General features: G+C 35.5%; 2 protein-coding genes across 2 annotated transcripts in view; both read right to left on the bottom strand.

Annotated features, from left to right (window-relative positions):
* Positions 1–8020, bottom strand: part of LOC140147386 (uncharacterized) — a 45359-nt gene extending 37339 nt beyond the window's left edge. The window contains exons 1-7 of the mRNA XM_072169164.1: positions 7959–8020; positions 7442–7499; positions 5941–6027; positions 4983–5046; positions 3238–3344; positions 1558–1703; positions 706–846 (exon numbers count right to left, since the gene is read on the bottom strand). Coding sequence (XP_072025265.1) covers positions 706–846; positions 1558–1703; positions 3238–3344; positions 4983–5046; positions 5941–6027; positions 7442–7499; positions 7959–8020 — 665 coding nt within the window. The remainder of the gene's footprint in view (positions 1–705; positions 847–1557; positions 1704–3237; positions 3345–4982; positions 5047–5940; positions 6028–7441; positions 7500–7958) is intronic.
* A 2094-nt stretch (positions 8021–10114) lies between these two features.
* Positions 10115–19174, bottom strand: LOC140147385 (uncharacterized). Its single transcript, XM_072169162.1, has 4 exons — positions 19107–19174; positions 14511–14592; positions 10851–10913; positions 10115–10327 (listed from the first exon to the last, which is right to left on the bottom strand). Exons 2-4 carry the CDS (start codon positions 14556–14558, stop codon positions 10115–10117), a joined length of 324 nt encoding a protein of 107 aa, XP_072025263.1. The 5' UTR covers positions 14559–14592; positions 19107–19174.
* Positions 19175–21491: the final 2317 nt, after the last annotated feature.

Raw genomic sequence — 21491 nt, 5'->3', positions numbered from 1 at the left:
GTTCGACATATAGTCATAATTCAAGAAATTATGACTTTATGTCCACCATAGAACTGCGTGTTAAACGGCCAAAATAACAAGCAGTGTTTCTTTCACGTTACCTTGTTATTTCAGCTCAAAATGGACAGAAACCATTCCCGATCATTATTACTAGTATTATTTCAGCATTTTGAGTATATAATGACAAATTTAAAATTTGTAGGAAATCTTACATTAAGCCTTTAACTCCAAGTTTATAGTTCTAACAATTGGGCTATTCCATTTAAGATTCACACTACCCCTGTGGAAGATTCTGGGAATATCTTCCACAGGGGGGGTATGTTTTTTAATGCAATTGGTCACGATTAATAATTTTGAAACCCATACTCCCCCTGTATTATGGCTTTGGAGCGATTGCCGAATAGGGTGCAACTCTACTAGTCTTATTACAAGACTGCCCTACCCCACCCCTAAACCCTAACCCTAAACTCCGTAAACGAGGCCTGGACTCAAGTCTAGCAAGTTGCACTCTATTCGGTAATTGTACCATGGCTTTACCTACATCTTCCACAGCTGGAGTGAGTATTTCAAATGGAAGTCACCCAATTGTCTATTCTATTCAAAATTGGAACTCCCTCTGTGGCAGACCTTTTGCTAAATCTTCCACATGGGTATAGTGTGGATTTTAAATGGAATAGCCCATTCTACTTTTATCAGTTCTGTCACCTGTCATGTTCTTCCTGCAATTTTGTCAGTTGTTCTGTAAGCTTATCCTTTTCTGCCTCTGCATCAAGACTTATTTGGTCCATAAGCATCTGAACAGATACCAACTCCTTCTTCAAGACGACTACATCATCTGCACCAGGCCTGCGGAATTAAGAAATTATGCTAGATAATTACCACTTTTAAAAAATATTGCATCTTCACAACTAATGAGGGTCATTCAAAACGTTCTGCCTCAACTTCACAGCTCTGCTTTTGTAAATGTTAGCACTTTAATATTTTCCCCTATTATCTTGGTGTAGATTACTCATCGAGTAGATCAATGTAAGTTGAATTAAATCAAACACTGGAAATAAAATTTGCAACTCACTATGCTATGTTGCATAAGGAAACACTGGACTTCTTCAGGAATCTGACTGATGAATAAGCAGGATAGGTGATTCAATGGAGGTGTTAGAGATGCCATATAGAAGCAAGTAGAGTAGCCCACAATTAACAAGAAAGTGGAACTTCGCTTTCAGCAGTCACACATAAAGGACTTCCCCCATCGTCATGAACAGAGATGAGGGGGCCCACTTCCTTAGTCACATGTATGATCCTCTCCTGGCTGATAAAACACCCTCGTCGGCAGGGATACATCCAACCGGAAGTAAGGATCTACAACCATCATTCTGATGATGCCTACCGACCATGATAGGCGAAACCGTCAATAGTGAGTTACATTTTGGTTTTGTTCAAATGAAATCATTTATAATTCCCCCATCATCTTTTGAGTCACCACCAGTCAGATGCCTGAAGAAGTCAATTGAGTCCACTGATTGCCCTAAAATTAAAATTATGATCAATTTTACCTACCTCTGCAGCAGCTGAGATTGTGTCGCTTTAAGCTGTGAATCCCTGTCTAGCAGTTCAATCTGAGTATGTTGAAGAGTTTCCTTGGTGGCCTTATGGACGCCCTTTTCTTCATCTAAAGCTGCTTTCAGTTCAACATTTTCGCCAGCCTATATTTTAAATAAATAACCAAAAAAAAGGTAAAATAAAACAAATTACCAAATAAATACTATCTGCCAAAAGAAACGGAAAGCAGTCTATACTACATAGCATGTAATGTTAGCGAGCATGAAATTTTGTAAATTGCAAGGATTCAGAAATTTTCATATTTTCAAAATATCTAATTTTCCTATAGGTACTCAAAGAAATATATCAATTCATTACAGTTTCCATGCATTACAGTAAGGGTTATGCCTAGGCTGAATTCTTTATTGCTATCAAACAGTGCATGTCACAAAATTCATGACAAATTTCGAAACAAATGAGCCCATTGTAGTTGAAACTGATGAGATAGAAAAAGTAGAAAGCTACAAATATCTTGGCCAGACTGTGAAACTGGAAGACAACACGAGAGAGGAAGTACTAATCAGAATTAAGGCTGGCTGGAGCTGCTTTGGCAGATATAAAGACATTCTGTGTGATAGAAAACTATCAATGATATTAAGGAAGAGGGTCTTCAATCAGTGTATGCTGCCAACAATGACATATGGCTGCGAAACGTGAACAACAACTAAATACCTTGAACAAAAACTGATAACAGCACAGCGTGCAATGGAAAGAAGAATGCTGAATATCACAATACGGGACAAAATTAGGAACACGCATATAAGAAATAAAACCAAAGTCAAGGACATTCTGGAGAAAATAAAAGAGGCAAAATGGAGATGGGCAGGACATCTAGCAAGATCAAATGATAACAGGTGGACAAAATGACTAACAGAGTGGCAACCGAGAACAGGCAGAAGGAGAAGGGAAGACAAAAACGTAGATGGCGGGACGACATCACATCTTACATTGGCACAACCTGGGCTAGGATAGCACAAGACAGAGAACAATGGAAACTTCATGAGGAGGGCTACAGCCGACATGGGCTGACGTAGCCAGCAAGGCAAGGCAAGGCAAGTGCATGTCATTAGTTATGCTGAAATTAATAACAACTGATAAGGTACAAAAAAAGCTTTGTCTCAAAGCTTGCGCATGCATTTGTAAAATCACACGATTTGAAAGAAAAAGAAATGCCAAATGTTTTTTATTTCAAATTTTTTTCTCTAAGACTGGATAAAAACAAGTTGCCACTGCACAGAATTAATATTGAAACACTTCTGTTTTTTATTTGTAACCTTAATGCATACAGTCCTTTAATTGTAGAACAGAAATTATAATTTTCAATTTTGACACACCATAAAAATACCAAGTCGGGAATTTAAAAAAGAATAAATCCCCTTTTGCATTTGTTTTCAAACCACTCATGAGTTTTGAGACAAACCTTTTTTTTAGCGTAAGAGACCATTCAATAATGATGGAAGTAAAAAATGTATGCGTGCAACATTTGTTGCATACTATACTTATGCTAACCCAATTCCGCATAGAGTATACATACACATACAAAGGCAGTTTGTTGGCATGCTTGCGACACAATTAGTGTCTATTGCATGTTGCTCTTGAAATCTTCAGTTGAAAAATTTGTTAAAAACAATAACCTACCAGTGCAGCTGCCTTCTGTTCCATGGCATCCTTGACTCCTTTGTAAGCTAACACATTTAATTCAGACTCTGATAATTGCTCCTTTAACGATGCTACTTCTGATGATACTGTAAAAGATAACAAGACACCACATGTTTAGAATAAGAACAATATGCACCTCAAAGTCTCATCCTAAAAGCAAAATAATGTTTATCTTTCTAATATCATCAGCCATTCTTGCTTACTTGCTTTAGGTGGATGGTTTACCCTAACAATGATAGCTTTCCAAAGGTTTCTGTCCTGCATCACTGTCTTGAAATCTGTCAATGTAGGTAAGGGCGGATCTTCCAGGTGTTCCCATACTTTGATACCCAGTGGACCAGTTTGGATGTTGGCACCTTTTTTTTGACATTTTTACTCCTGGAACAATGTCCTGTATATCAGGCAATTTCTGGCCAAGAAGGAATATTCAGCATGCTTGTAGATCCGCGATAAACACACACACATATAGCGCAGTACAGAAGATTACATAGACGTGCCTTATACTGCGTACACACTTAGTACGCTACATGGATGCAATAGGTAGGTTCAAGCTTGGCCATGAATTACCAAATTTACCTATAGTTCTTTTCCTACTTGATCCTAAAGGATGATTTTTGAATTATATGGAGATCTACTACACCACATTTCGCCATAATATATTCTAGAAACGCTTGCTGTTAGAATAAGAAAAATTTTAATGCTAATTTATTGCACATTCTAGGGAAGCGTGGTTACCTTTTTAAAATAACCGAGTGAGAGGGTTTTCAAGAAAATATATTTCCTGTCAAAACTGAAGCATCCTCTGTATAAAAGAAAATATGAATATTAACTGCACATCATATATAACGATTCGTGATACCCAATTGTGGCATATTTGATGTCGTTTAAGAGGCAGAGAATTTTATTTCAATTTTATATACGCCAAAATATTTTTTAATTGAGCAAGAATAAGGATAGAAAAAACGTTGAAAATTCTATGTGAATATTACATTAGACCCAACCAAAGATTACTGTTTCGTGTTTATGGTAATCTAATCTTTTATTTCCTGAAAAAACATTTTGGGTCTAATGTCGAATATTCACATACTTGATCAAAACATCGAACGTGTATACAAGAAAATGGTAGGTTTTCCTCTATAGTATTTTACTGACCATGTAAATGTACTGAGACACAAGCACGTGTCAAAATCGATATAATGTATTGTCCATATAGACGCCCAGTTATCATGTTTATTGTTGGATTTTTTTGTATAAAACATGCAGTTAACAACAATTGAGCGCTAATAATACACATAAATGTTTTTAGGCAAATAAAATTCCAAAATATGGTACGTTTTCTGCCTTTGCTTGTCACATGAGGCCTATGTTGAAGTTGCGATTATATCTTCAAATAAGTTTCAAATGAATTCCAACAAGACAAGTGGCCGAGTGGTCTAAGGCGCTGGATTCATAGTGTGTCCAAAGCAGTCCGCCGCCGTGAGTTCGAACCCGCCTCCGCTAAACTTTAATGAAGTAAAATTAAAATTAAAATTTTACTTTAAAAAATTTCATATTGGGGAAATGTGACTGGCAGAATTTATGTATGGCGTGGAGTGGTGTGGAGATCTACCAATATGATATATAGACCCATTAATATGGGCTCAATTTTATATCATTAGTGGCCCATACATATATTTACATCGCAAAACATAACAGTAATGAAAGCAAGAATTATATGAACTTACTTCCAGGTTCATTGTTCTCTGTTGGTGTAAAATCACCTGTTAGTAGATCTACTGGTGGACCAGGCTGTATATATTGGACGGAAAAAAGAACAGAAATGAAAATGTGGAAGTGTTAATGAAAGAACAACTTTAACATAGAACATAAACCACTTTACCTATGTAACTTTTGGTTGTGTGGATATCATAGATGTATGCATCCGATTAACTTGGGCTGAAAACTTGTAGGGGGAGCAAATTTTCCCCCTGCATCTAGTCGATATGCCTCTGGATGCAGGAATGTAGCTTCACAATGGACAAGTCATGCATAGGATGATTTTTGTCTATCATGAAGTGTTTTCAAAGTACAGCGCACAAAGAAATACCAAATCTATAATTAAAGCATTAAAAGAAATACCAAATTTAATTCTGGAGCATAAATTTTGATTTATTCCCGACATATTTTCCACAGAGTATTCCGCGACTAGGGCTGTTGTCAAGGCTATTGTTCAATGTTGACAATATTGTCAACAATGCAATTTTCCTGATTCCAGGCTTGTCGACAAAAAACTAGTCACTAAATTATTATATTAAAGATAAGCTTAAAATATGCTTAAAATTGCCTTTTACAAAAAAAACTGCATCAGTCTTCTATTTCATTCGTAAGTGGTGCAGATTATCTTTCCATTACAATCCCAATATTCTGATATGGGGTATATGGTAATATTTTGGTGTCAATAAACAATGCACAATGTTGTCTCTGAACTTAATATTTTGACTTTATTGATGTATTGCTTTGTCAACAACTTGTCAACATCGGCTCTTAAAATTTGATGATTGTCGACAATGCAAATTCTACTCAACAACAGCCCTAGCAGTGACCTTTGGGGTATGACACAGTGTACTATAATTCACTATGCTGGTTTTGTTTAATTTGTTAATTGTTTCATTGCTTTTTTAATGTATCTACATACATACATACCTCCATTGTTGGGCCACCTCGTTCTGTTATGACATTCTGCAATCTCTGAACTTCCTTTTGTAACTCTTCCGAGAACCATTTTTCCTCCTGTAGACGAGACAAAATTAATAGTAATTGTATTGCATTTATCTTGCTTTAAATTTGTGGCACAAACCATTAACCATGAAGACAGCTTTAAGGGATCTAAAATGAGCGTTTATTGCGTTTCGACAGTATTTTTTGTGGGACATGACAGCACCTCAGACCTATCGAATTGCATTCTGAATACGAAGCATGTCTTTCTGATATCAAATAATTTTCATTTTTTGAAAATCACAATATAAATACAAATTTTATGACAAATTATAAAAATTTGATATTTTTCAAATTTTGATATATAACAGTCCTCAGTAAATTATATAAATCTAATGATATATTCTTAAAGTGTATGTAGCAGGGAGGAAAAGCCGACGGTTAATTGAAAATTTTAACCTTCCATATTGAAGATATGGATTTTTTTCCCAAAAAGACCTAATTTTTTTTGGTGTTTTGGGAAAAAAATCCGTATCTTCAATACCAAAGGTCAAAATTTTCAATTGATCGTCGACTTTTCATCCCACCTACATACACTTTAGGTAGAAATCATCAGATTTATAAAGTTTACTTGAGTACTGTTAAATATCAAAAATATCAATTTTAATGATTTGCCATAAAATGTGTATTACATTGCTAATTTCAAAAATCAAAATTATTTGATATCAGAAGGACATTCTTCAGTATTCAGAATGCAATTCGATATGTCTGATGTGCTCTAATGTCCCACAATAAATACTGTCCAACGTTCATACCCCAGCCCTTAAAGTCTCTGCTAAAATGTAATTGTCTTTTCATCTTTGCTTATAAAAATGTGCTAATCAACAATTTGGTTTAGAATATACAGTAAAGCCCAAAATTTTCCGCTTTACAAATGTCAAATTCCACTTTTCTCCGCTTTGTAAATTTTGCAATAATAAAATGCCGATTAGGTGACCGTGATTGCAATATCGCAAGACAGGGACTAGGTATGGCTGTGTATTGGAGATTCTTAGATCGATATATAGAGCCTATCCGGGTGAAAGGATAGTTTATTAACTTTATTTTAGTTTATTATGTTGAATTTTGAAGATTTTCTTATTTAGTTCATTTAAAAAGATACTTTTTTCATCAATTTTGCTTTTTGAACCTTTTTGGTCCTTTTTTTTTTTTCTCTTTTTAGTAAAACTACTTTTTCTGTGTTTCTTCCCGAATTCCGTGATTTTCACAGAAAATCCACAACGCGGAGGACTTCTGGCTTCAATATACAGTCATTTGCCAGCAAACTAGATTTCAAATTTGACATCCCTAAATGAAAACTAAGCCTTCTGAGTTTTCACAACGTTTTACAAATTCGAAAACAAGATGGTATATCGGTGGTATATATCAGAACATATCTAAATGTACACAATAAATACATTTTACATTACAGCATTTTGGTATCACTCACCTTTAATGATGCTCGCAGATCCTCCACCTCTTGTCTCAGAGCCAACACATCGCCACTTCTGAAATGCCAACATTACTATAATTCAATTTGTCACGCTTTAAATAGAATTCAATACCCATTTACCATTACAAACTCTGTGACTTGGACCCTTGCTCAAGCTTTCAGACCTTGCTCAAGCTTTCAGAGCTACAAAAAGCTCAGGCACAGATGGAAAATTTTGACCATTTATAGGTTAATGAACGCGTATTACTTGTTGGAAGAGAAATTAGACAAAATAATGCATGCTCACTGATGTTGATGCGTCTAATGTACAAGCCCCGAAGGGGGGAATGCATTAGACGCATCAACATCAGCGCAAGTGTTAAAAATGGAGGTTTGTTTTGTGTCAAGCCTAAACCTTTTCCTAAAATACCAATCCTCTTCCTTTCCCACCAATCAATGTTGGGTGCCACTAGCGGTGGGCATTGAGCAAAAAACATTGATTATGGGGCGGGAGAGGGGATTTTATTTAAATTACCCTATCAAAAGTGTCCCATCAATTTTGATGAGCAATGTGGCAATACTGTGACTTTCAGACATGGAAACTGATAACATTACCCACTGAAAAGTTTATAAATAGACAAGTTTTCTGTGAATTTGGTGCACAAATAGGCTAAAAAACACTAAAAAACTTTTAAAAAGTTTAACAAAAAATTCTGAAATCTACTGAAATGCACAAATATTTCATGCCTTAACTTTTCTAATTGTCTTTACTATTGGTCCACTGGTGGCAATTTCAACACAGTAAATTCTTGCAAGCTTTGACCTCATTTTGCATCATACTTGTGGTTGCACTTTAATTTGTCATTTACTAAAGAAAAAATATTAAATTTGTGTACATCGTGAAACATTCAACTACGCTTGATACTCCACGACTAATCATGTTAACTACACGCGCGTACAACGCTACTCTATGCGTCCATATTAGCGAGGCTATCTGCGTACAACTGCTTACTACGCACTAACACACAAAGAGTATGTTCCACGATGTACACAAATTTGATATTTTTTCTATACCACTGTCCATTGTTCAAAATTGCGTGCTGTATTTTGTCAAAATCTGTCATCATGTAAATATTCTGCATTATTATGTTTGATAAATCTAATTAGTGTGTGAAAATACTGGATCCAAAAGTTTTAAAATATTTGACTCGACAATGTCTCGTCCAATATTTAAAAACTCTTGACTAATAAATATGAGCTCAATCGATCCAATTTTAAATCAATAATGTACCCCAATTGCATCTAAAACAGAGTAAGAGTGTGACACATTTTACGCGCACCCTTACTTGTGATTATCCCCACAATTTTTTTGCGATACTCTCTTTGTGTCCGGTGTAGATACATGCGATACACGTAACACTTTCACTTATGCTTTGAATATGAGTACTCATACCATGATGTTAACAAAGTAAAACTGCCTCAGACACATTATTTGGGTGTAACATTTACTGCACTACCCATATTTCTTAATTCAATCCAATAAAACACTTACCTATTCTGTTATTGATGTCCAATTTACAGAGAGGCGAAAAGAACAGAAACAAAACAGGAACAAGTATTACTTGTGTGTACAACAACAATATGACACAAAACACTTTACTGAAACAGAGCAATCTTAATGTTGACAGAATTCTACTACAATCCAACTTCATGTACGGATCACCCTGTTATCGGGTACTGAGATCTTCATGCATGTAGAAAAAGATGTTGTCAATGCTTTGACATCATAATTTCATACTTTGAAGCATTTAGAAGGCCATATCTATGTGAACTCAAATATCCATATTTAGTAATCTTTTTGGCTGTCCCAATTTCAGCACTTCATCCCATTCAATATAGATTTGCACATAATTCACTTATCCATATGTTTCCCATATCCGCCCAATGCATGGTCCAATCATGGCCGATAAAGAAGTTGGACCGTAATTCCCAAATTCAGATCATTACCACTATGCTATATGTGACGTGTCATGTCAAACGGAGACACTATTGGGCAGGTTATCAATTTTGAGGTTTTTACATATCTTAAATATAAAGATATTTTGCTCCACAACGCCGTTTTCCCTAATGAAATCGGACATTCCAAAGCGAAGATATTGAGTTCGTAAGTTATGGTATTATGAAATTGGAAATTGAGATATCGGCCTTTAAAAATATTATTGACAATGTTGAGAGTAGGAATTTCCTTGAAAAATATCTCAAAAAATACAAGATGCCTGTTATATTCCGGTCTGAAACTATCAGACAATATTTGTAATATTAATAACATCACAAATTCGCATTCACATCACCCCCGGGCAGATTTATGGATATTTCTCCATTTACGATCCTGCCCAAAAGTGTCTCCTTTTGACATGACATGTCACATATATACTATTCTACATTGCACAATAAAACTTTACATTTGATACACTGGTCCTAAAAGGTCTGCTAGTCCTCGGCTGCATGGTTAATTTTAAAAGATTTGCTAGCCTGGAAGCTCACTAACCCTAATACTAAACCTAAAACCTAACACAAACTTTCAAACGAGTGAGCCTTATATAATTTTCAGACTAGCAAACCTTTTGTCAGACAGCAAGCTTTATTTTCAGACTAGCAAGCCATAGGACTAGCAGTAAGGGGCTGATATATCTAATGATGCTCATTAATTACTTCAAGACAAAAAACCCTGCAGGTATTTCTTACCTCTGAGCTAACAGATGCTGCTGCAGGAGCAGGAGTGGCCTGTACAGCTTCCACTGAGTGGGCCGATGTACTCTGTGCTGTATCGTGTATATTCACATAATGCGACTGGAGTGCTTCTGGAGACGGCAAATTTACCATACACATGGGGCATATGAAACCCTGAAATGTATAATTGCAGTGAACAAGCTCATGTGAAATATATGAAGTACTCTGACTTCGCTGAACTACACCCCTAAAAGTCATCAAAGGTGAGATTTTTGCAGGAAAAACCTCCTATGGGAATTTGGCCCCTGAACATGTTTAAAACAAAACTGCCAACAGGTTACATATAGAAGGTTTTGCTTTAAACATGTTCAGAGGCCAATTACAGATAGGAGGTTTTTCCCTGCCTAACGACGATGGATGTGTTAATTAATCTGAGTAATGGCAAAGAATCTGATAAAGACAATCAAAATTATTTTATTATCCCGCAACTGAGGATGTCCAATTTGGAAACCATCATATGGTAAGTATGGGAAATACCCCACCAGCTGAAGGGAGTATCCCATCATGCATTGCAGTGTTATCTGCTTGCTCCACAGCAAATGAATACAACAAATAAGTAAAAGTTACTTTTATATATTTCCCCCCCCCCCCAGTGGTGCCACCACTATTAGTAAGAAATTGACAAATCCACTCTAACCGATGCTTCTTGCCCCTGGGGTATGTTTGTTTGGCCTGTTTGATCCTGAGGAGTGTATGGAGTCTGAAAAGAGACAAAGAAAGAAAAATATGTCAATGAAGATTGTACAATTAGTAATAATGGTGAGCGGATAATTAACAACAACTGCAGTGATAGCAACAACATTAATGTTGATGTATCTAGGAAATTTAACCTTTCTACAGTCTTGAGATGTGCATAATATATCTTTAGACACCATTGCAGTGTCTTCATTCAGTGCAATGTCTGCAGCAATCCTCTGGTCACACGACCGCCCAGAGGTTAAGTGCAGCAGATTGTTGTAGATGGCAGGTAGGTCATAGCCTGCATCCCTGTTCAGTCAGCATAGGCTTTTGTATCTTGATTTATCATACCACTAAGGGAAACATCAAAGAACACCGCTAACCGGATATATTTTCGTATCTTGGATTGCATTTCCGCGAATTATTATAAAAGATTGTTATCATCTCATTACATTTTACAACTCTTCATCACATACTCTGTGCATTATGGTCATCATCATTGTCTTCACACGTGCATTTTTCGAACATCATCTGAAATTGACTCTGACAATTATATTAATTTTTACTCAGTGTGTATATTTGATTTTTGGCGTTTTTACTCTAATTATTTTGTATTATAATTATATTCTCCTGCTTGTTTGATTTGTAATTTTTACAATGTTATTTGATTTTTGTAATTTTACAGGCCTATTATTGCTTTGATGCATAATACTTTCATTTTGTTTGATTTATGCTCTCGTGAATCTTGCTGTTGTGCATCCTAGCAAAGTATATCATTGTTTTTTGCATTTTGCACAGTTCGTTACTTGGTCTTCGCTCTCGTATTTTCCATTTCCTGTGCACACTGCATTTTTCGGTGTTATTTAGTATCATTTTCTTTTTGCTTTGCATTACATTATTTCCCCATAATTGCTTTGTTGCTTTTGATGTATGCCCACTTGTTTCTTTTGGTTTTGCTCACGTGATTGTTTTGTAGTGGGCCTGCATTATTAGCTGTTTTAGTTTTTTGCTTTTCTTGTGCTTATTATTATGTTTGACCGATGGTATTTGCTTATTTTTATGTTAGACCGATGGTATTTGCTTATTATTATATTAGACCGATGGTAATTGCATTGTTGTTATTGTTTTGCTCTTGCTCGTTCACCTCTTCCTTTGCAATTCTCATCACGGTTTTTGTCTATATATTTTTGGGTAAATTTTCAAATTTTTTCCTTTTTGCTTTCTGCACAGTTAATTTTTGTGGTCTTTGCTCTCGTGTTTCCGTTTCCTGTGCAGATTGCATTTTAGGTGTTAGTTTCAGTTTCTTTTTGCGCAGTTATATATTTTTTTATTCATTCATATTGTTTGTTGCTCTTGGTGTACGCCCGCTCAGTTTTGATTGTTTTTTACTCTCGTGAATTTGTTGTGGCGGCCCTACATCATTTGCTTTTTTGCTGTTAGCCAGTTGGTTAGTGCAATGTGTTTCTGCATCTGCTGCTCATTAATCATTCCTTCATTGCATTACCCATCTTGGTGTTATTGTATTTTTCTTTTATCTTATATTATCTCGTGATTATCTTGTTTTTCATATTAATTTGTTTATATGATAATGTTATCTGTACTTTTTATTGATGTTTTTTATATTTTATCTGTACTATTATGTGATTTGTGATCTTGTTTGATGTAAATGCGCTTTATAAAAATAAAGTATTATTATTATTATTATTATCTAGTCAGTGAGTGCGTATTTTACGCTTTATATCTAGTCAGTGAGAGCGTATTTACTTAAGCCCGATCTGCGATGTCTGGCGATGTCGCGTATAAAGGCGATTCAGCGTAAACTGGTAGCGTAAAATACACACAATCTGTAATACGCGGAACAGTCATCTATTTTTTGTAGTTTTTTTTCCTATTTAGCAGCAATTAAAATGTTTAAAAACGTAATTATATTTCAATATTTAGAATGACTTAGTGGTATGATAAATTCGTTATTAGGTTCAGCGTCGGTATGATACGGGAAATTATCGTGCGCTCAGTATCATACTGGGTTCAGCCTTCGGCTTCACCCAGTATGACACTTCGCGCACGATAATTTCCCGTATCATACCTCAGCTTCACCTAATAACTAATAGTCTCTGGCTGGCTTCCCTGATTTTCCTGTTCCAAAAATTCTACCCTTTGGTGTACAGTGTCATCGCCCCGATATCTTGACAGAAATCGCCATGATGGTAGATCGAATCCACTTGTTCTTCAATAGCCACGCATTTTGTTCTGACCTAGTTTAATAGTTTTGAGACACATAATCGAGGGACATCCAACTAAGGCTATTGACAATAGCCTGCTGACTTGACCTCTGAAGATCTCAGTGAGCCTGGTACGTCATCTGCATTAGGCTGCCTCCACCAGTGGTCCACATTGCACTTGTAATGTGATGTTTCGTTACCCCGATTGTTTACGAATGAGGGCAGCTGTCATTTTTTATGTTCTGCACATATAAAATCTGAATTTTTGTCAGTTTTTGATTTCAAAACGCATGGTTGTTTGTCAATAGGCTCGCTAACGACTATCATGTTCTTTCAACACATACATTGTATATATTCAAGTGCAAGCCTTAAAATTGGCTTCTTTAGAAAGCAAAAATTATGGGAGATATTCATTATTTTCTACCCCAGTATCCAAAGATTTATCGTCTGAATATCAAATCTTGCATAGCATATACACATGTATCGATCCCAGGTATTGATTTGGTTTCCCTGCTGTACAATGTAATTATTTACCAGGCGATGTGTGGCGATGACTTCCAAAAGTCCAAACTGATGTCATGTGTGTTATTGGATGAGTGTCCACCAACAAAGTTCTGTTAAAGTTTGTTCAGCTTATAAATGGTGAAAATTATTACTGCGCGTGTTAATAAAGTCCAAACTTCTGTTTGCATAAGTTCACATACGTGTACACCAGTCACACATTATGCAACACACATTTGATCTCTTATTACCATCCCACATGCTGTGTACGTACAGTGTTATAGGTATCACATTTGCGTTTGCCTAATATTTCGATCACAATAATAAACCGACGGTTTATTGTTAAATCTCAGATTTTGTCAGAAATACCGCATTAGGCTTTGATTTTTGTAGGTATCTTAGTTCATCAAAGTACATAACATTAGTGTAAAAATCTAGATTTCTAGACAAATTGAGGGAGGGCTTGTGAGTAATGTTACAATATGACTTTAATTTTAAAAATAAATAAATACGATAAAACAATGATGATGATTACACTTTTCAAATGCACACATACATTCCAGTTGAAATCCACACTACACAGGTGGAAGATTTTCCACAGATGGTGTATGGGTTCCAAATAGAATATACAGTTGGGTAACTTCCACTACTCACTCCAGTTGTGGAAGATATAAGTAAAGTCATAATACAGAGGGAGTATGGGTTTCAAAATGATTAACAATGACCAATTACATTTGGAAAACATACTCCCCCTGTGGAAGATATTTCAAAAATCTTCCACAGTGGTACATGTAGTGTGGATTTTGACTGGAATAGCCCAATTTGGTAATAGTCAACTGAGGCACTTTACCAGCTGGATGCAAAAAGAGGCTTCTTGCCAGCTATAACTTATTTACCTCTTGTTTCTCCACTACTTTCTTTTTCAATCTTCTGAATGCATCCATTTTAAAAGTTGCCTTTTATGGTCTACCTGTTTACCTGAAAAGAAATTAAAAAGGATATGAAATCAGGTACTAACTGATTAATTCAATCTAGCTATTGTAGATGTCAGACTTATAATGCGACATATGACTCGTCTAGATCAGTGTTTAAAGACCCATTCAGTGGACCCAGCGCAAGTGTAAAAAAAAAATAAAGTTGTTCATAAATTGCTTAAAAGTGAAGGATAAGTCATAATAGAGAAGATGTAATAAAGAGGAGGTTGATCAAGGTATCCTCAAACAAAATATGTGTGAGACCGCACATTCAAAGTAAATGATGAATCACCCTATTTAGCTGCTTTACAATAGAATACCACAATGGGGTTTGAACCCGGGATACATGTAGGTGTGATACACAAGTTGCAGCTAACTGCTTTTAGGGATAGGTCAGTGTGTGCATAGGCCTTCATTGAAGGCCTATGGTGTGTGCATGTCATCATGCCATGCACACCATGCATGCAGACCCTGTCATCTTGTCAGATTTCGGATAAAATATGACTGAAGTTCCATGGCAATTTATAATTTTTGCTGCTTGTTGCCACTTTCAGCCTCTATTATTTGTGATAAAGAATGTTTTCAATTATCAGAATATCTTTATTAGGTTTGCAGGAAATGACAGGAAAATACATAAAATAATAAAATAGAAATGATCAACAATCATCACCTCTCTAAAAAAATACTAAAAATACTAAGAAATTTTACAGCACTCGATTCTGACCATAGATTTGCTTTTTCCCTTTTTGACCTGGTTGGCCTGCTATACTTGCACATGCCTGTTTTTCTCACCTAATTGATTTTTCCCTTAGTATGTTTTTATTATCATTCTAATTTCTTTTCATTCTATGCTTGTCACTTTCTTTTGCTGTCTTTCTCATTTAATCTCTTGCAGTGCTAGCTACTAGTGCTAATTTTACCTTGTAAAAGGGATGTTTTTATGCTCCCGAAACGTCGGTTGTTTTGTCTTTTTAACCCTAAATTTTGGATGTTGTTGTACATATTAAACAGTTTTTAACATTTATTTTCCTTGGTTATGTACACTACTTGAATCTTTTTAAGATCCATTCAAAGTTTCCCTGCTGGTCAGTTGGTACTGTTTTAGTTTGCTTTTTTGCTCATAATCATATTGTCAGTTGGTATTTTTGAAATGACAAATTTGGCAAAAAAACAAAGAAAACAGCAGTATTGACGAAGTTGAAGCCCCATTCAAATACATGTAGCTAATTCAGATACTGTCAGTATCTAAATTACAGATTTGTGTAAAATGTCTTATTTTTTTCCTTCGGCTTTCGGTTGAACCACTCACAGGCTATGTATAATGTTAGCACATCTATTTTTAGCCCAAAACATCATGGCCCTGTTCCTTCCTCACTAGGGGTAAAAACGGGGCACCTTGAAGTCACGTCGCGGTGATGACGTCACACTGACGGCATCTATTTATAGGAAGAATTCAAAACACGGCGACGATAACAGTCACAAGTCTGGTCTTTTACATCCTCAAATGTGCTCAAAATTTACGAACATGCACCAAATATGTTTTGTTTAAGTCTCATCTTCATGTGAGGAATGGTAGGAAGTGGTATTTTGTGTGTACCCTGGACCAGATATGCTCAGGAGTCTCAAACCTTCGTACGGAGAAGGACAGTGGAAATCGTAGTGACGGAGGTGTGAGTACCTCGGGCTAATCTATTTTATGACAATTAATGACAAAGGTACCAAAATCTAAATTTTGATGATTTTTACGATCATCCAGATGAGCAAATCACTGAATGGGCCTTTAAATTTAAGTGGTAATCCGGGTGTCCTGATGCCCAAAATTGGCGATGGATGACCAGAAATTCACTGCAGGTTATCATACACATAATTATGTTCTCAAATAATACAGCCTTATATAAAATTAAATTTCAAAAGTGTTAAAAACATTTATGACCTTTCTCTTGAAGCTTTCCTGGGGTTCAAGTTCAAGTTGAACATTGATTTGGTGTCCTTCCCCTGTTGCCTTTATTCAACTCAAGTTTTTTTGTTTTTTTTCAAATGTTTGTTTTTTCAATCAACAAACAGCAACACATCTCCGTACGGTGAACGTTGGCCAGGTTGTATCAAATTAATGAGGACAGCGTAAAATTCCTCGTATAAACTTATGAAACACTCAGCCGATTATATAGGGGCGCATCTCACAGTGTTGTTTACAAGCGTCTACGGGACGACAGGTAACCTTGTCAATCAAACACTCACGCTATTGTTCCCTCTCCGTGCATGTGACCGTTATCCACTCAATGACATCGATCGGAAGTCGGGGTCACGATGCATTGATGATAGGTATCGATCGCAAACCAGTATGTCATGTCCGCAAGCAGCACGTGTCGGCTGCCGCCGGGCCGACTATATGTCAAAATAGTTGGAGGGGAAAAAAAGAAAGAAAAGAAACAAGAAAGAAACGAGAGAAAATAAAATAATAAATAAACAAATAAATAAATATATAAATAAATTGATAATAAAAAATAAAAATAAATAAATTTAATTAATTAATAATTAAATAAAAAGAGGCCTCCTCCTTTTTTCAGGCATTATTGTATACGCTAAAACAGCTAATTTATGGTATTCACACCGATTTTGTGATAAAAAATAATAAATAAAAATCCCCTGAAACATGTTTTTTTTATTTTACTTGGCCTAAGTAATATTTTATGTAACAAATTTTTATGCTATCAATAAGCTGAAATATATCATATTATAGGCCTGGGTGGTATTGGAGGCATTATGGAAGTGCTCTATATTTTTGCCAATATTTTGCTAAAAATCCATGCATAAATGTTCAGGGTACTTTTATTTTTCATACTTTTGTAGATATTTATATTGAAATTAATAAAAATACGAAGAAAAGATGAAAAAAAGGAAAGGAAGAAGTCCATGAAATCAAGAAGAAAAGAACCATATATTTTTGAAAAAACAGACAGCCAGAGGTGAAAAGAAAAAGAAAATCTATATATAAAAAAATGAATGACTTGTTTTATAAATTCTGTAGATTTTCTACATATAAAACAGTCACTGTTGACGTTATCCCAACATCAACAGTGATGTTGATGCTTTCCGGAAATATTTCACTGCTGAAGTCTGAGAAATAAAGCAGAGGTAAAAGAAAATCTAAATTAAAATAAAGAAAAGATAATTTATACAGAAGGAAAGACTAGTGGAATAGCAAATGAAAGAGGAAAGAAAGAAAGCGTTTGAGAAAGAAAATAAATCTGGCGAATTAGGCCCTAGTTCAAAGAAATGAATAAAGAAAAAAAATAACAGAAAAACATGAAAGAACACTGAAATGCATTAGGTCTATAATAAATGAATTATGTATTATATAAAGAAAAACAGTAGAGACAAACAGTGTTCGATTTACCTGGATTAGCGTAGCAAAATGCTACTCACAATTTTGTAATTGCTATACTCAAATCTGAAAGTGAGCATTTTTTGCTACACATAAAAATATACGAAAATCGATCACTGGCCACTGACTTGAACTGAAAATGGAACATTCAGGATTAGCATGTTGCAAAATGCTACTCACAATTTTGGAATTGCTACTCAAATCTGAAAGTGAGTAGCATTCTTTGCTACACAAAAAAATATACGAAAATCGATCACTGGAGACAAAAGTAAAATAGGCAAATTAAGTAAATGAAAAAGGAAATAAAGGGACAAACTGAGATAAAGTAAATATTTCGAATGAATAGAGAAATATGAAGAAAAAAATGCAAATGCGTACAAAAGAAATGAATAAATAGAAAAAGATTAGAATCAGAGCGAAAAGAACTACATAATTTTGAAGAAAAGGAAAAAAAATCTCCTGATGAGAAGAATAAAGAAAATGAAAGGGAGAAAGAAGAAAATAAAGTGTGGGCCTAACAAATAGAAAAGCAATAATGATAAGAAATAAAACAAGAAATAAAAATCCACATGATCAGAATATTTTGTATTATTAATATTAATTTATTATTATTAGACACAGTGCGCTACTACAATGCTAGCGTCGGTCCAACAAATTAGGTTCTACCCGGCCTGTGCCTGCTGCGTCACAGGGCGCCGCGGGTAACTCCATAATATCAATATTGGATCAATCGATCAATTAGATGTCGATTGACAGGATAGCGGTCAACGGATTACTGTGTGACAACAATAGCTGACCGGAAGGTTACCTGTCGTCCCGTAGACGCTTGTTGTTGTTTTATAGACTGTGTACATGTCATGATGTAGGTCACAGGTGCAAAATTCTGCAACAACGACAACCATGCATGACCATCTATGTTGACGAGCAATGCAAACCAATGCACACTGATGCAAATGGCAATGGCAATGCCAATGCATGAATGTTAACCGTTCCATATCTCATGATCTTTACTATGACACCACTCCATACACTTTAAAATAGCAAATAATACATAGCACAATAAATACACGGCACTAGATATCTTCTTTATACTGTGGTTGTGCCGTAGAGTCTACATTTCTTACTCAACTCACCAGCCTTCCGTAAATGAAATCATCAACAATTTACCAGGTCAAAGCGGTCAAAGGTCATTCCAATTCATTATCAGGCCGTTGCAACTCGTATACCAGCGCAATGCAAAAAGGTGGCGACACCGTCGGCTTCCCCCGTGTATTACCCGCCAGCGCCATTGATAAGTCACGGCCGCTGCCATTAATATTGAATATTGCTACAATTCATTTGTTTATGTTTCTTATATTCTTTCTTTTATAACTGTGACCATTTATACATGTACTTTAAATATTAACTGTCATTACTGTATCCGTTTGTATGGTAAATTTTCATAAAATATTGATAAATTGAAGAATTTGTCATTAAACCCTGGGCGCCGCCATTTTAGAAAAGTGAAGAAAAATGCTGCTGCCACCACGATAGTACTAAAAGCTACCTAAAAAAAATATGCGTAGTGCTGTGGAGACTTACGTTAACATGACGTCACGAATATGCTAATTAAAGAAAAATGCTGCTGCCATCTACGTCCACATGTTGCAAGCGTGACGATCGCTGACCTCACATCGACGCTTGGAGTTGCAATTCCATGTCATTATTATCACTAGTTCTAGAAACATCGTACAAACATTCCCTTTCAAAGATTGTGAAAGTGTGTATTTGTTTTTCTTCTATTTGTCTAAGAAGATTATTGTAGCATTTTATTGTTGAAATCATGTCGTATATTAGTTGATATTAAGTGCGAGAACTGGTATTAAAAAATGTTTTTATACAAATCATGTTTTTCCATTTTAAAAACAGGTTCGCGTGTACGACAACGCCCACTTGTCGGCTGCTGATCCAGAATTGATCCACTTGCAGGTTCATAGGCTTCATGGCACTTAGTTTAATAGGCCTACTCAAATGACCATGCGGATTATGTTCCCTCGAACCCCTTTTTGGATTTCGCAGCACCGAAAGATCCCTTAAATTTGAACAAAATAGAGCTCCGAAAGGGTCCGAAACCGAAAGACCCTTGAATTTGACGGGCCGGATTTTGATAAGTCAGCTCTGATGATATGATATACGGTACCGTAAAATGGGGTAACTTTGGGCACTTTTCAGAGTTTTTAAACCACTGCTTCCAAACAAAACCGATTATATTTCTAATTATCTCTTTTTTATGACATTAGGATTCCCTAAAAAAGGGTTTTTAAATAATTTTGAAAGGGTGCCCTAGGGGTTAAAAATAGCCTGACCAAAGTTACCCCGCATTTGGGGCAACTTTGGTCAGAGTATTAGGCCTAACATTCCATGAAGGAAAAAAAATCAAAAAAATTGATCCGAGTCGCTGTAGGCCTATATAGGCAAGTTTTTGTTTTTGTGACATTTGACCCTTGCAAAATTAATCAAGCACACATCCTTACTTGCTCACAAATACCGATTTTTATTTTTTTCTTAAAAAAATAATGTAAAAAAATGCAGATTTTTTGTCAAAAATACCGATATTTTCGCAAATTTCAAGGAAATTGGTCATGCGCGACTATTATTTCTTCCAAATATATTTAATAACAAATTGAGACCAAATATGACTAAAAACAATATTGCTGTACGGAAATATGACCGACCAAAGTAACCCCGCTGACCGAAGTTACCCCATTTTACGGTAGAAGTCGAATCTAGAGCAGTCATGGGTGGGGGTGGATTTGAGAAAATAATAGCCCTAAAATGTAAAAAAAATGGCCGAGGAGTGGAACAGGCCTAATAGGCCATGTTAATATTTCATGTTTTTCGTAATCTTCTGAAGATATAGCATTTCAAAGCCTTAATTTTTGATACAGAAAATGTTCATATAATAGCCTATGGCTAATTATTATAGGCCGGGATTATAGATGTCATAGTTTATAAACGTCAAATTTAAAAGTGGCTAAAATTTTGTTCAGAAACGTATCTACGGCTTTTCGTTCCCGGAGTTATAAGCAAAAAGGCCGTCAACATTTGGGCTACAAGTAGATCAAACCTAATATTTCCACTGATTTTCATGCTCTCAAATGTTATTGTTACCTAGAAAAGCACAATTATTCACCTTCACCATTATTGCACCATAGAAACTATACATGTATAGCATTTACCACTTAGACTAAGAGTGTATGTATTAATTTTCATAAATGCATCATGGGATACCATGATTTCCTGATAGCATTTAGAATCTCATCCCGATTCATTGCATCTTTCTACTCTATGAGTAATTTTTTACACAATTTTCTCTAAATTTTCACTTCATCTTGTAGCGGCGAATATTTTAATTCTAATACATTAGTCCCGATCCGAAAGTTTAAAGCGATGTTACAGACTCATCACTTTCCGCATCTGCGCGTTTCTCTGTTTTTACCTTTTTTTTTTTTTTTTAAATAACGCGACATTAGGCCGAA

Source organism: Amphiura filiformis, chromosome 3, assembly GCF_039555335.1.
Source record: "Amphiura filiformis chromosome 3, Afil_fr2py, whole genome shotgun sequence".
Lineage (NCBI taxonomy): Eukaryota > Metazoa > Echinodermata > Ophiuroidea > Amphilepidida > Amphiuridae > Amphiura > Amphiura filiformis.
Note: the sequence above shows the minus strand (reverse complement) of the source record. Positions and strands in the feature narration are given on the sequence as shown.